The sequence below is a fragment of the Rhinolophus ferrumequinum genome, chromosome X, assembly GCF_004115265.2.
Source record: "Rhinolophus ferrumequinum isolate MPI-CBG mRhiFer1 chromosome X, mRhiFer1_v1.p, whole genome shotgun sequence".
NCBI lineage: Eukaryota > Metazoa > Chordata > Mammalia > Chiroptera > Rhinolophidae > Rhinolophus > Rhinolophus ferrumequinum.
Genome location: NC_046284.1, coordinates 95,703,384 through 95,719,400, shown reverse-complemented (window position 1 = coordinate 95,719,400; position 16,017 = coordinate 95,703,384). Strand labels below are relative to the sequence as shown.

Here is a 16,017-nt window from a genome sequence, read left to right as displayed (position 1 = left end):
TGGTAGAAGTTTCCATAAACCCTACTGGAATGCCATTTTTCCAGGGATGTTAATTGCCATTTGAAGTATCCAGGAGCCCTCCACAAACAGGCTGAGCAGCTCTCCCACAGAGTAATCCAAATTTTGCAACTTGTGGAAAAAAACAAAGGAGCAGAGGGGAGTCTGCCCTGGGGCCTGTAGTCAATGGGAAATCCCCCCATGTGCTGTGTATTGCATCCCAAAGCCTAAAATTGTCTTTTTTTCCTTTCTTTCTCTCCCCAAAGTACCAGAATAGGAGTTTTCCTCTGCGGACCTGAAGCCTTGGCTGAAACCCTCAGTAAACAAAGCATCTCCAACTCCGAGTCTGGTCCCCGGGGAGTGCATTTCATTTTCAATAAGGAAAACTTCTAATCAGTCTCTTCCATGAGGAAATCAATGTGGGTTATTCTGCCAGACGCCCAAATAATGCTAGTTGATAATGTAGGTCCCCACCCCCACGCCCGTCCTTTAAAACAAAATGGAGGAAAAGAAACTATACTATGAAGATTTTCCCTGAAAGGAATGTCAAAGATTGTTCGATAGTGATAATTTGCATTTGTATGGGACTTTATGGTTTTCAGAGCACTTTTACAAACATTCCTCATAGTCATACTAGAGAAAGGTAGGGCAAGGATTCCTGGGCTCAGTTTTTAGGGTAAGGCAAAAATGGAGACTCCAAATGGTGAAGTAACTTCCCAAAGGTTATGAAGCTGAGAGGCACCTAGGCCGTCTGACTACAGGTTTGGTAGTCCTTCCACAATACCAGGCTGCCTGGAATATAGGTTTGTATAGTCCCCAAAAGAAGAAGCAAACCGAGGAGTAACTACTCATTTTCCATTTTGTGTCATCTTTGTTCTCATTATTGTCATATTGAAGGACATTTTCCAGATAGATAAGAGGTAACATATGGGAAGAGTGATTTGACACAATAGTGACAGGATTGACATTTGAGCATACTCCAGTTTCCCAATACAGCCAACTAACTGTGTCAGAGATTCTTCTAACAAAAGAATATTAAAGTGGGATTAATGTATTACCCAGCAATTATAATCATGCTTGGCAAAGAGTGGATACTCAATGAACATTTGTTGAATGAATAAGTGAAAAGACATTTAGAACATACAATGCCAGGGTAGAACTAATTTAAAGCCTGAAACAGAATTATCTAAGGAAGTAACCTCTGTTATTCTTATAGGCCAAAGGAACCCGATTCTGCTAAGGGTAGAAAACAAGCTAATGAGAGTAACCAATAAGATGTCCTGGAGTCCCTCCCATTATGTGAAGCATGGAGGAAAGGGAGATGGAGGCAGAGAACTGACCTCCTACCATAACTGGCTGGCACCTCTAGTCCTGCAGTTTGAAGGAAATGCAAACTGATTTACAGCCTGAAAGGGTCTCCTCCAGCCAGCACTTGTGAATTTGAAATTAAGAATTGTGATAAATAGGTATCTGATATGCCCATTTACTTTAAATAGCATCCACCCCTTATTTTACTTAAACACACACACACACACACACACACACACACACACACACACACACACACACACACTGGATCTTATTTGCGTCACTAATGGTTTATTGCTTTATAACCATCAGCAGCAGCAGCAGCAGCAGTATCATCATGAAATTTATATTTCTGGAAACTAAAATCCTCAGCCTACTGTGTAGGTATTGAATTCACACCCAATAGAACGTTCTGGATATCTATGAGTTCAAAAGAGAGTCTCTACATCACTGTTAGTATGACTAGAAACAGTTTTTTTTTTTCTTATAACAGCTCTTATTTCTGGAAACTAAAAACAGTTTTATTGGCCTCACTCTCTGGAGCCAATAGATATTTAGAATTATTCAACTTCAGTAATGAGGAAAAAAGAGAAGAAAGCAGGGGGAAGGGCAGAAGATTGGGTTAGGAAAGGGGCAAGAAGGGGGGAAAGAATAGAAGGAGAGTGAGAGAAAGCAAAAAAGGCAAAAGAGAAGGGTAGGGAAAGGGGGTCTCATATTGGTCAGTTTCTACCCCAGACTTCTTACAGTCTTGTATGTATCGAATGTAGTTGGAGGAGGCATACATATATTCTTTTTATTTTGATTATACATGGTATTGAATCTGAAATTCTGGTCACAAATTTTTCTGCTGAGTGGTCATATTCAGGGGACCGAGATAAACTAGTAAACTCGGTTATTCCTTTGGGCTCTCAGGATGGCCAGGGCACTGACAAGTCAAGCTTGCTGCTGGAATCTCACCTCTCAAACCATCCCAGGAAGGTTTCCACTTAGAAACACTTAAGTCCAGCCTGTTCACACTGCGCCCCAAGTATCAGTTCATTCATTCAACAAATTTTTATTGAGCTATTTCTTTGACTCTGGTTCTGTGTTCATAGTTTCAATTCTCGACACCAAAGTGTGAGCAAGATGGGGAATCACAGTTATAAAAAGTCGGGGAATCTTGGCCCTCACTAACCTCTGTGGCATAAATAAAACCAACTCAGTTTGTTGCTCTGAAAATGTTTTTGCAGGGTTTGTCCCTTTGACACCAACATGGTTACCAAAATAGAGATATATGCCCCGTGTTATCTTGGTTCTGAGATGAAAAATAAGTGTAAAAGTGCTTGTCATTATGAGAGTGCCTTCTTCATGCTTCTCCCAAGCCGCTGCGTAGCTTTGCTAGCATTTAGTATTTAGCATTTACTAACAGATACTGAGAGGATGACTAAACATTGTTTTAATCTCAAGGCTATGAAGGTTTTCCTTAGTCCTCCTGCCTTTGCAATATTGCATTTATAAAATTTGTATACTTGTAGGTGTGGTATGTGAATAGTCCTAAGGGTCCCTAGGAGACCGTTCTTAGGAAGAACTATTAAAACTGTACTCAACTATTAAAATTAATGAGCTCTGTCGGTGTCTGTGTTATTGATCTTTGTATTAAAGGGTGGATTCAGATGGCAAAGATTTTCTCTGTTCCAGTGGGTTTGAGATTCTGTTTGTGTATATGACATATCAAACACTGCACAATCCATGGATTGGGAAAGGAAAACTGAATACTCAGCTCTGTGCCAATGTCCTGGTTACCCTCACAGCACGGGTATAAGGGACATGGGAATGTCACGTCAGGACAGAATTTCAAAGGCAAAGAAGCCCTAATATAAGATCTCTTTTCACTTCCACTCATCTTTTAGGCTCTAACTTTGCAATTAGGTGTCAGTAAATCAGATTGTGAATATACCTTTATATACTCATGGTTCTATGTTGGACATTGTTCTAAATGAGTCAACCAGTTATGATCCACACTGTCTAGGAAATGGAGAGGCACGGGTTTTATGTTTCTGTGAGAGTCAGCAAGGGCTGCCACAGAAGCAAGAGACATTTCCTGAAACAAATGTTGATGATAAAAATAGCTAACATTTAGTAAACACCTCCTACTATGCCAAACATTTTACATACACTTCAGGAAATCCCTCAGTATACTGCAAGATAGTCCTTTTATCCCAATTTTGTTGATAAAACTGAGGCTGAGAGAGGATAAAAGTGAGGCATAAACTGTCGCACAACTACTGGGCAACCGTGTCAACATTAAATCCACATCCTTCTGGCAAAAAGTCCATGTTCTTCATACTACACTAGCAGATTAGACAAGATATAAGTAACCAACGATATTTTCAAAGCTAGGTACAGATTATGCACTAATAGCTGGGGAACAGTTGTGGTATAAACCTGTGGTTTATGCCACCTAAGTACCAGGATAGTTTAGACACATTGATTAACCCAATTCATAATCATTTTTATTTTTATTTATTTTTTCAGCTTTATTGAGGTATAAGTGACAAATAAATTGTAAGATATTTAAAGTCTACAATACGATGATTCCCCAAATAATGTTTTTCCAAGGAACAATAACTTTCACCTATGTAACCATAATGCAATGAACCAATCGAAGAAATTTAACACTGATACGAACAATCTTTTATTATATAGTCATGTATAGGTGACCTTGTATCCCAGTGCACTGCATTAGGAGGTAGGTATTGTCAGTTTGTCATGTTATTGGTGGTATTAAGTTTAATCACCAGATTTCTCTGTTATAAATATAAAGGTGTCACTTTACTTTTGTAACTAGTAAGTAACATTTGGGGAATACTTTGTGACCGTATAAACATCATTTCCTCCAATAGCATTTTATCCAGTAATTTTAGCATACAAAATCATATCATCAGCAAACAAAGACAATTTTACTTCTTCCTTTTTGATTTGATGCATTGTATTTCTTTTTCTGGCCTGATTACTCTGGCTCGGACTCCCGTACTGTGTTCTATAGGAGTGGTGAGAATGAGCACCCTTGACTTCTTTCTGATTTTAGAGGAAAAGCTTTCAAACTTTCACCATCGAGAATGATGTTAGCTGCAGGCTTGTCATATATGGACTTTATTAAATTGACGTATATTTTTTTCCATACCCATTTTGTTGAGCATTTTTATCGGGAAAGGATGTTATATTTTGTCAAATGCTTTTTCTGTATCCATTGAGACAATCATATGATTTTTATCTTTATTTCTATTAATGTGGTGTATCACATTTATGGGTTTGTGTATGTGGAACCATTCTTGCATCCCAGGGATACATCATACTTGATCATAGTGTAGAATCTTTTTAATGTGCTGTTGAATTTGGTTCACTAGTATTTCGTTGCAAATTTTTTATCTATATTTATCAGAAATATTAGCCTGTATTTTCTTTTTTGTAGTGTTCTTATCTGGCTTTAGTATCAGGGAAATGCTAGCCCTGTAAAATGAGTTTGGGAGTGTTCCTTCTCTTCAATTTTTGGAAGAGTTTGAGGACTGGTGTTAATTATTTAAATGTTTGGTCGAATTCACCAGTGAAACCATCTGGTCCCAGAGTTTTCTGCGCTAGGAGGTTTTTGATTACTGATTCAATCTCCTTACTCTTTTTTGGTCTCTTCAGATTTTCTATTTCTTCATGGTTCAGTCTTAGGAGATTGTATGTTTCTAGAAATGTATCCATTTTTTCTAGGTTATCCAATCTGTTGGAGTATAATGCTTTATAGTATTCTCTCATGACCCTTTATATTTCTGTGGTATCAGTTGTAATGTCTCCTCTTTCATTTATGATTATATTCATTTGAGTCCTGTCTCTTTTTTCTGAGTTCTAGCAAAAGGTTTGTAAATTTCATTTATCTCTACAAATCAAACAAGCAACCAAAAAAATACATAAATAAACAGCTCTTAGTGTCGCTGATATCTTGTATTGTTTTTATGGTCTCTACTTTATTTGTTTCTGTTCTGATCTATGTTATTTCCTTCCTTCTGATAACTTTGGGCTTAGTTTGTTCTTCATTTTCTAGTTTCTTGAGGTGTAAAATGAGGTTATTTGAGCTGTTCCTTAGTGTAGGCATTTATCACAATAAACTTCCCTGTTAGAACTGCTTATACAGCATCCCATAGGTTTTAACATGTTGTGCTTCCATTTTCATTTATTTCAAGACATTTTTTTATTTCTTCTTTGACCCATTGGTTGTTCTGGATCATATTGTTTAATTTTCACATACTTGTGAATTTTCCACTTTCCTCCTGTTATTTTCTCATTTCATACCATTTGGTCAGAATATATATTGATGATTTCAGTCTTCTTAAATTTGCTCAGTTATTTTGTCACCTATCATGTTTTTTAATTGAAGTTTATTGGGGTGACAATTGTTAGTGAAGTTACACAGGTTTCAGGTGTACAATTCTGTATTACATCATCTATATATCACATTGTGTGTTCACCACCCAGAGTCAGTTCTCCTTCCATCACCATATATTTGATCCCCCTTACCCTCATCTCCCACCCCCCACCCCCCTTACCCTCTGGTAACCACTAAACTGTTGTCTGTGTCTATGAGTTTTTGTTTCTCATTTGTTTGTCTTCATCTTTTGTTGTTTTTGGTTTATATACCACATATCAGTGAAATCATATGGTTCTCTGCTTTTTCTGTCTGACTTATTTCACTTAGCGTTATACTCTCAAGATCCATCCATGTTGTCACAAATGTTCCTATATCATCTTTTCTTACCGCCGAATAATATTCCATTGTGTATATATACCACAACTTCTTTATCCATTCATCTATCGAAGGACATTTTGGTTGTTTCCATGTCTTGGCCACTGTAAACAAAGCTGCAATGAACATTGGAGCACACGTGTCTTTATGGATAAATGTTTTCAGATTTTTTGGGTAGATACCTAGGAGAGGGATTGCTGGGTCATATGGTAATTCTATTCGTAATTTTTGAGGAACCTCCACACTGCCTTCCATAGCAGCTGCACCAGTCTGCATTCCCACCAACAGTGTATGAGGGTTCCTTTTTCTCCACAGCCTCTCCAACACTTGTTACTATTTGTCTTATTGATGATAGCCATTCTGACTGAGGTGAGGTGATATCTCATTGTGGTTTTTATTTGCATTTCTCTGATGATTAGTGATGTTGAGCATTTTTTCACATGTCTATTGGCCATTTGTATGTCCTCTTTGGAGAAATATCTTTTCAGGTCCTCTGCCCATTTTTCAATTGGATTGTTTGTATTTTGTTGTTGTTGTTGAGTTATATGAGTTCCTTATATATTTTGGATATTAACCCCTTATTGGAGGCGTTGTTTGCAAAAGTCTTCTCCCATTCTGTTGGTTGACTCTTTTGTCGATGGCTTCTTTTGCTGTGCAGAAGCTTTTCAGTTTGATATAGTCCCATTCATTTATTTTAGTTTTTACTTCCCTTGCCTTTGGAGTCAAATTCATAAAATGCTCTTTGAACCCAAGATCCTTAAGTTTAGTACCTAGGTTTTCTGCTATGCAGTTTATTGTTCCAGGTCTTATGTTTAGCTCTTTGATCTGTTTTGAGTTAATTTTGGTGCACAGTGACAGAGAGCAGCCCAGTTTCATTCTTTTGCATGTGGCTTTCCAATAAATGTGGCACCATTTATTGAAGAGCTGTCTTTTCTCCGTAATATGTTTTTGGCGTCTTTGTCAAAAATTATCTGTCCAAGTTAGGGAGACCACCTCAGGAAAGATGTAGATGCCTGATATATGCACTATACTCCTGAAGCTGAAGCTGAATAATGAATGTCAACTACAATTTTATATATATATATATATATATATATATATATATATATATATATATATATGAAGCAGAGTACAGCATATATATATATACAAGAAGCAGAGTACAGCATTAGGAAATGTAATGGCTGTGTGTGATGTCAGAGGGATAGTGGATGGGGGGAGGGGGGTTGTCACTGTGGGAGGGATATAAATGATTAATGTCTATTACATTGTTTTGTGCACCTGAAACTAATAAAAAAAATTATCTGTCCATATTTATGTGGTTTTATTTCTGGGTTCTCAATTCTATTCCATGGGTCTGTATGTCTCTTTTTCTGCCAATACCATACTGTTTTGATTATTGTTGCCCTGTAGTACAAGCTGAAGTCAGGGAGTGTGATACCTCCAGCATAGTTCTTTTTTCTTAGGATTGCTTTGGCTATTCGGGGTCTTTTGTGGTCCCATACAAATCTGATGATTTTTTGTTCTATTTCTTTAAAAAATGCCATTGGGGTTTTGATGGGGATTGCATTAAATCTGTGTATTGCTTTGGGTAATATGGTCATTTTAACTATGTTGATTCTTCCAATCCATGAGCACGGAATGTCTTTCCATTTCTTTGTGTCTTCTTCAATTTCTTTCAAAAATGTCTTATAGTTTTCAGCATATAGGTCCTTCACATCCTTGGTTAAGTTTATTCCTAGGTATTTTATTCTTTTTGCTGCAATTGCAAAAGGAATTGTTTTTTGTATTTCTTTTTCTGAGATTTCATTGTTAGTATATAGGGATGCAATGGACTTTTGTATGTTGATTTTGTAGCCAGCAACTTTACTGTATTCGTTGATTGTTTCTAATAGCTTTTTGGTGGAGTCTTTAGGGTTTTCTATATATAGCGTCATGTCACGTGCAAAGAGTGACAATTTAACTTCTTCATTCCCAATTTGGATGCCTTTTATTTCTTTCTCTTGCCTGATTGCTCTGGCAAGGACTTCCAACACTATGTTGAAAAGCAGAGGTGATAGGGGACAGCCCTGTCGTGTTCCTCAACGTAGAGCAAAAGGCTTCAGTTTTTCACCATTAATTATGACATTAGCTGAGGGTTTGTCATATATGGCTTTTATTATGTTAAGGTATTTTCCTTCTATACCTATTTTATTAAGTGTTTTAATCATAAATGGATGTTGTATCTTGTCGAATGCTTTTTCAGCATCAATTGATATAATCATATAATTTTTGTCCTTTATTTTTGTTTATGTGATGTATCACATTGATGGATTAGCATATGTTGAACCATCCTTGTGCCCCTGGGTTGAACCCACTTGGTCATGATATATAATCTTTTTAATGCATTGTTGCATTCAATTTGGTAGAATTTTGTTTTAGGATTTTTTCATACATCAGAGATATTAGTCTCTAATTTTCTTTTTTTGTTATCCTTACCAGGTTTTGGTATCAGGGTAATGTTGGCCTCATAAAATGAGGTAGAGAGTATTGTCTCTTCTTCAAATTTTTTTGGAAGAGTTTGAGGAGGACAGATAGTAGATCCTCTTTGAAGGTTTGGTAGAATTCACTAGTGAAGCCATCTTGTCCCGGACTTTTGCTTTTGGAAAGGTTTTGCATGACTGATTCAATTTCCTTACTGGTGATCAGTCTGTTTAATTTTTCTATTCTTCATGATTCAGCCTAGGAAGGCTGTATATTTCTAAGAACTTGCCCATTTCTTCTAGGTTATTGAATTTGGTGGCATATAATCCTTCATAGTATTCTTGGATGATCCTTTGTATTTCTGTGGCATCTGTGATAATTTCCCCTCTTTCATTTGTGATTTTGTTTATTTGTGTCTTTTTTTATCTTACTGAGTCTAGCCAAGGGTTTGTCAATTTTATTAATCTTTTCAAAGAACCAGCTTTGTCACATTAATTTTTTCTATTATTTTTTTGTTCTCTCTTTCATTTAGTTCTGCTCTGATTTTTATTTCCTTCTTTCTGCTGACTTTGGGTTTGATTTGTTCTTCTTTTTCTAGTTCTTTAAGGTGTAACGTGAGGTTATTTATCTGGGAGTTTTCTTGTTTCTTGAGATAGGCCTGTAATTATATAAATTTCCCTCTAAAAACTGCTTTTGCTGCATCCCAAAAATTTCGGTAGGATGTATTTTCATTGTCATTTGTTTCTATGTATCTTTTGATCTCTCCCCTTATTTCTTCTTTGACCCAGTCGTTCTTTAAATGTATGTTGTTTAATCTCCACATATTTGTGTTTTTTCCTGCTTTCTTTTTGCAATTGATATCCAATTTCAAGCCTTGTGATCAGAGAATATGCTTGGTATGATTTCAATCTTCTTAAATTTGCTAAGACTGGTTTTATGTCCCAATATATGGTCTATCCTTGAGAATGTTCCATGTACACTAGAAAAGAATGTATAGTCTGATGTTCTAGGATGAAGTGCTCTATATATGTCAATTATGTCCATTTCATCTAATGTGTCATTTAGGGCTAATATTTCTTTCATTGTTTTCTGTTTGGATGATCTATCCATAGCTGTCAATGATGTATTTAGGTCCCCTACTATCATTGTGTTTTTGTCAATTTCTCCCTTTAGTTCTGTTAGTAGTTGCTTGGTATATTTTGATGCTTCCTGATTGTGGGCATAAATATTGATGACTGTTATATTCTCTTGCTGTATAGTCTCTTTTATCATTATGAAATGTCCATCTTTGTCTCTTGTTACCTTTTTTATCCTTAGGTCTGTTTAATCTGATATCTGTATGACTACACCTGCTTTTCTCTGAATACCGTTTGCCAGAGTGTCAGTTTCCACCCTTTCACTTTGAATCTATATTTGTCCTTGTAACTGAGATGTGTCTCTTGGAGGCACCATATGGTTTGGTTTAGGTTTTTTTATCCAATCTGCTACTCTGTGCCTTTTTATTGGTGAGTTCAGTCCATTTACATTTAGGGTGATTATTGATGTGTGAGGATTTCCTATCATTCTCTCTCTGGTTTTTTGGTAGGACTGTGTCTCCATTGTTTCTTTGCCTTTTTGTTGCTGTCTATTATTTCAGTGTGGTGGTATTCTATGATTTTTACCTCTGTTTCTTCTTTTATTATGATATATATTTCAGTTCTGGATTTTTTTTGACTGGTTACCATTAAGTTTATGTAAAAGAAAGTTTCATATTTAGAGTATTCCATTTTCTTCAGTATGCTTACTTTCTCCATTCCCTTATGCCAGTTCAGACCTTCTCTCTGCCCCCTTTTATGTTTTTGTTGTCACAAATTATCCCTATTTATGCTGTGAGTTGATTCCTGCACTGCAGTAGCAAGTTGCCTTTTTTGTTTTTTTCTTTAAGTGTTTTTATTTTCTTCTTTACCCTGTATGTTATGTTTAAGTGTATAGTGTCTTATTTGGTGTAGGGGTTGCCATTCCCTGCTTCTGTCTGTCTGTTGTAATACTGCTCATGGTTTTGTATTCTTTTACTTTTTCGTGTCAGGCTGAATAGCTTCCTTCAGTATTTCTTGTAGTGCAGGTCGTTGTTTAGAAAATCCCCTCAGCTTCTGTATGTCTGGAAAGGTCTTTATTCCTCCTTCATATCTAAAGGATATCTTTGCTGGATATATTATTCTTGGCTAATGATTTCTCTCTTTCAATTATTTGAATATTTGAGTCCACTCCCTCCTGGCTTGTACAGTTTCTGCTGAAAAATCTGATAACTTAATGGGCTTTCCTTTGTACGTTACCGTCTTCTTTTCCCTGGCTGCCTTGAGGATTCTTTCTTTGTCATTAATATTCGACAGCTACAATACAATGTGCCTTGGAGAAGTCGTGTTGAGGTTGAGGTAATTAGGTGTTCTATTTGCTTCTTGGATTCGAGGATCCAGTTCTGTCCACAAGTTTGGGAAGTTCTCGTCGACGATTCGTTTGAATATACTCTCTGTTCCCTTCTCTCTTTCTTCTCCTTCTGGTATGCCCAGTATTTTTATATTGCTCTTTCTGATGGAGTCAGAATGTTCTTGTAGATTTCTTTCAATTCTTTTAAGTCTCAAATCTCTCTCTTCTTCCATCTGTGTCATTTCCAGAGATCTATCTTCGATGTCACTTGTTCTTTCCTCCATCTGGTCAACTCTACTACCTAAGCTGGCTATTTCATTCTTCATGTCTTTTATTGAGTTCTTAATCTCCAGAAATTCTATTTGGTTCTTTTTAAAATTTTAATCTCTTTGGTAAAGTGTTCATTTTGTTCTTTGATTGTGTTTCTGAGTTCATTAAACTGCCTGTCTGTGTTTTCTTGCATCTAGTTGAACTGCAATCTTGAAGTCTCTGTCATTAAGTCACACATTTCCATGTCTTTAAGTTTTTTTTCTGGAGACTTTTCATTTTCTTTCTGAGCTGCCTTGTTACCTTGGTTACCTTATAAGTTACGAGTTGCCTTTCTTTTGCTGCTTTTATGATTCTCTCTTTGTCTTTAACCGTTGCCATTTTAATTATAATGTGTCTAGTTGTGGGCCTGTTTGGGTTCATCCTGTTTGGGACTCTCTGCAATTCCTGGACTTGTATGTTTATTTCCTTCACCAGGTTAGGAAAGTTTTCAGTCATTATTTCTTCAAATAGGTTCTCAATCCCTTACTTTCTATCTTCTTCTTCTGCTACCCCTAAATGTGAATGTTGTTACACTTGATGTTGTCCCAGATGTCTCTTAAACTATCCTCATTTTTTTAATTCTTGTTTTCTTTTTGCTGTTCCAGTTGGATGTTTTCTGTTAGCTTGTCTTCCAAATCACTGATTCGATCCTCTGTTTCATCTAGTCTGCTGGTGATTCCTTTTAGTGCATTCTGTATTTCAGTTATTGTATTCTTCACTTCTGACTAGTTCTTTACTATGGTTTCTATGCCCTTTTCATGCTTGCTATCTCTTTATTCAAGTTCTCACTAAGTTGCTTAAGCATCTTTATAACTGTTGTTTTGAACTCTGTCTCTGGTAGGTTGCTTGCCTCCATTATGTTTAGTTATTTTTCTGGACTTCTGTTCTTTCGTTTGGGACACACTTCTTTGTTACCTCATTTTGGCTGCCTTTCTCTGTTTGTTTCTATGTATTAGGTAGATCTCCCAGTCTTGCCAGGTGGCCTTATGTAGTAGGTGTCCTGTGGGGCCCAGTGGCAATGTCCCTGGTCACCTGAGCCAGGTGTTCCAAGAGTGTCCTCTGTGTGGGCTGTGTACCCTCCTGTTACAATTGAGCCTTGATTGCTATTGGCATGCTGTGGATGGGATTAACCCTCAGGCTGACTGGCTGTGGGGTTTGGTCACTTACACAGTTTATGGGCTCCTGTGCAGGAGGCTTACCCCACTGTGTAGGATTCGCCCCAGTAGGCTTTGGTGCCTGTTAAGACCACCGTTTGTATGTGCCACTTATGGGGCTAATTGGGTGGTGCTCTGCTGTGGTCTTAAGCCAGCCTCCAAGTATGTTGGTTCTTCGGCCTTTTGGGAGGGGCTCTGGTGCAGGCCCAAGTCAGCCATTGCCTGTGACTGTTTGGGGGAGCTACCTGGTAGGAGCTACAAAGCGATCCACGGTTGTTTGCTGTCTGTGCTAAACCTGAAGGTGTGTGGGAGCGGCCACACTGTGAACCGAGGATGACTGCCATCAGTACCAGGCCTGGGGTAACTCTGCAAAAAGCTAGGACATCCGGATGTCTGCTGCCACCTGCCAGCTCCCTTAAGGTTCAGCCACTGATAAAGCCTCGTGCAGTACATGAATTGGGTGAGGCAGAGTCTCTGGGAGTCTCTAAAGTAGGAAGGGTTGTGGTCACTAGGGTCGACTGTAGACTGGTTTGGTGCCAGTGCTGAGCTGGGAGAAACTCAGCAAAAGTCTCAGAGCACACTGAGGCCAGTTGCCGCCCAAGTGCCTCAGGCCAAGTGCCTCCAGCTGTGTGGGAGTTGAGTGGAGCAGGGTCCCACCTGAGTCAGCAGGGCGGAGCAACGGAGCTCACCAGGCCAAACGGATTCAGATTTGGCCTCTGGGGGTGAGCTCAACACAGGAAAGATGGCACCTGCCTGCCAACTACATGGGAGAAGGACCTTTCACTGGGAAAATGCCGACTGTCCTCCAGTCCTCCTCCTGATGTCACACACCTCAGTCTGCCCCTCATATGTCTCTGAGGCCTCCTGAGTCACCGTCCCTCTGCAGTAACTCAAGGTGAGTGCCTGCAAGCCAATGAGTCTGTGCGCAGGCTGTTTAAAGGAACATCTGTGTTTCCTGCAGCCTTTTGTTCCACCCAAACAGTCAGAATTTCTACTGTTTTTCACAGCTAGATGTTGTAGGTGCTACTCTTCCTGGCACCAGTACTCCAAGCTGGGGAGCCTGGTGTGGAAGGCTGGGGTCCCTCACTCCTCCAGGGGAACCTCCATGGCTGAGATATCCCTCCTGATTCTCAACTGCCACAGGGAGGTTGGGGACCCGTTCTGTGTCTCTGCCCTTCCTACCAGCCTCTACAAGGCTTCTTTATATTTTCAGTTATAGGACTTCTATTTGGCTAGACTTCAGATGGTTCTCAAGGTTGATTGTTATATAATTTAGTTGTAATTTTAATGTGTTCACGGAAGGATGCGGGCACAGTGTTTATCTACTCCGCCATCTTGGCTTTCTCCCTCTTTTTTCCTTTTAATCCATCCAGCCATTCTATGGCTTTTGAATGGAGAAGTCAATCCATTAACATTTAGAATAATTATTAATAGGTAAGGACTTACCATTGCAATCTTTAAAAAAATTTTCTGGCCATTTTGTAGTTCCATTTTTCTTTTCTTTCTTTCTTGCTGCCTTCCTTTGTAAGTGGATGATTTTCCATAGTGGCATGCTTTGATTCTTTCTGTTTATCTTTTGTATTGCACATTTTTGCTTTGTTGTGCCCATGCGACTTACATAAAACATGGTGTACTAATATATATGTCTATTTTACAATGATAACAATTTAATTTCTATCACATACAAAAGCTCTATTCTTTTATCCCCCAACTTTTATATTTTTGATATCACTATTTACATCTTTTTTTATTGTGTAACCATTAACAAACTGTTTAAGCTGTATCTGTTTTTAATTATTTTGTCCTTTAACCTTTTTACTAGATTTAAATAATTAACACATCAACATATTACAGTGTTAGGGTATTCTGAATCTGACTGTATGCTTACCTTTAACCATGTGCTTTATATTTTCACATGTTTATATGTTACTAATTAGCATCCTTTGTTTCAGCTTGAAGAACTCTTTTCAGCATTTCTTATAAGGTGTGTTTAGTAGTGATGAGTTCCCTCACTTCTTGTTTACTAGGGAGTCTCTATTTAGCCTTCAATTCTGAAGAACAACTTTTCTGGGTAAAGTATTCTTAGCAGGCAGTTTCATTCTTTCAGCACTTTGAGTATATCATCCCATTTTCTCCTGACCTGCAAGATCTCTCCTGAGAAATTTACTGATAACTATATACGAGTTCCCTTGTATGAGAATTTTTTTTCTCTTCCTGCTTTTAAAAATTCACTCTTAGTCTTTGGGTTTAGACAGTTTTTTTATTAGGTGTCTTGGAGAGGATTGTTTTTGATTGAAAATTTTAGGTGACCTATTAGCTTCATGAACTTTGATGTCCAAATTTCTCCCCAGGTTTGGGACATTCTCAGCCATTCTTTTCTAATATATTTTTTAAATTTTTCAATTACAGTTGACATACAATACTATATTAGTTTCAGATGTACAACACAATGATTAGACATTTATATAATTTATGAAGTAATCACCCCAATAAATCTAGTACCCATCTGACACCATACATAGTGATTACAATATTATTGACTATATTCTCTATGCCGTACTTTATATCCCCATGACTATTTTGCAACTACCAATTTGTACTTCTTAATCTCTTCCCTTTTTCCCCCATCCCCCACAATACCCTGCCCATCTGGCAACCATAAAAATGTTATCTGTATCTATGAGTTTGTTTCTGTTTTGTTTCATAGATTTCACATGTTACTGAAATCATATGGTATTTGACTTTCTCTGTCTGACTTATTTCACTTAGCATAATACCCTCTAGGTCCATCCATGTTGTTGTAGATGGCAAGATTTTCTTCTTTTTATGACTGAGTAATGTTCCATTTTATATATATATAAAATCACTTCTTCTTTATCCATTCATCTAGTGATGAACACTTAGGTTTCTTCTATGTCTTAACTATTGTAAATAATGCTGCAATGAACATATGTATGTGTATGTCTTTTTGAATTAGTGTTTTGGGTTTCTTTGGATAAATGCCTCAAAGTGGAATTACTGGGTCCTTCTTTGACTCTTGTTGTAGCTTCTGTTTTAAAGTCTACTTTGTCTGGTATAAGTATGGCTATTCCAGATTTTTTGTTTGTTTTTTGGTTGTTTGTTTCCACTTTCATAAAATATCTTTTTCCATCTCTTTACTTTCAGTATGTGTCTTTCTTTTGATCTGCAGTGAGTCTCTTGTGGGAAGCATATGTTAGGGTCTTGATGTTTTTCTCCATTCAGCCACCCAATCTCTTTTGATTAGAGCATTTAATCCATTTACATTGAAACTAATTGTTGATAGATATGTTGTTATTGCCATTTTATTATTCATATTATTATCTTTTTGTTTTTGTTTTTTGTTTGTTTGTTTTTAAAAAGTCCCTATAAGATTCCTTTTAATACTGGTTTGGTGGTGAAGAACTCCTTTAACTTTTTCTTGTCTGGGAAGCTTTTTATCTGTCCTTCGATTCTAAATGATAGCTTTGCTGGGTAGAGTAATGTTGGTTGTATGTCCTTCCTTTTCATCATTTTGAATATTTCCTGCCAGTCCCGTTTGGTCTGCAAAGTTTCTGTTGAGAAATCAGCTGACAGTCTTATAGGAGCTCCTTTGTG

The 16,017-nt window shown here is 37.4% G+C and overlaps 1 protein-coding gene across 1 annotated transcript in view; it reads left to right on the top strand.

Annotated features, from left to right (window-relative positions):
• LOC117023508 (cytochrome b-245 heavy chain) overlaps nt 1–2,913 on the top strand; it is a 33,184-nt gene extending 30,271 nt beyond the window's left edge. Inside the window, exon 13 of the mRNA XM_033108352.1 lies at nt 264–2,913. Coding sequence (XP_032964243.1) covers nt 264–390 — 127 coding nt within the window. The 3' untranslated portion in view covers nt 391–2,913. The remainder of the gene's footprint in view (nt 1–263) is intronic.
• The last annotated feature ends 13,104 nt before the right edge of the window (nt 2,914–16,017 follow it).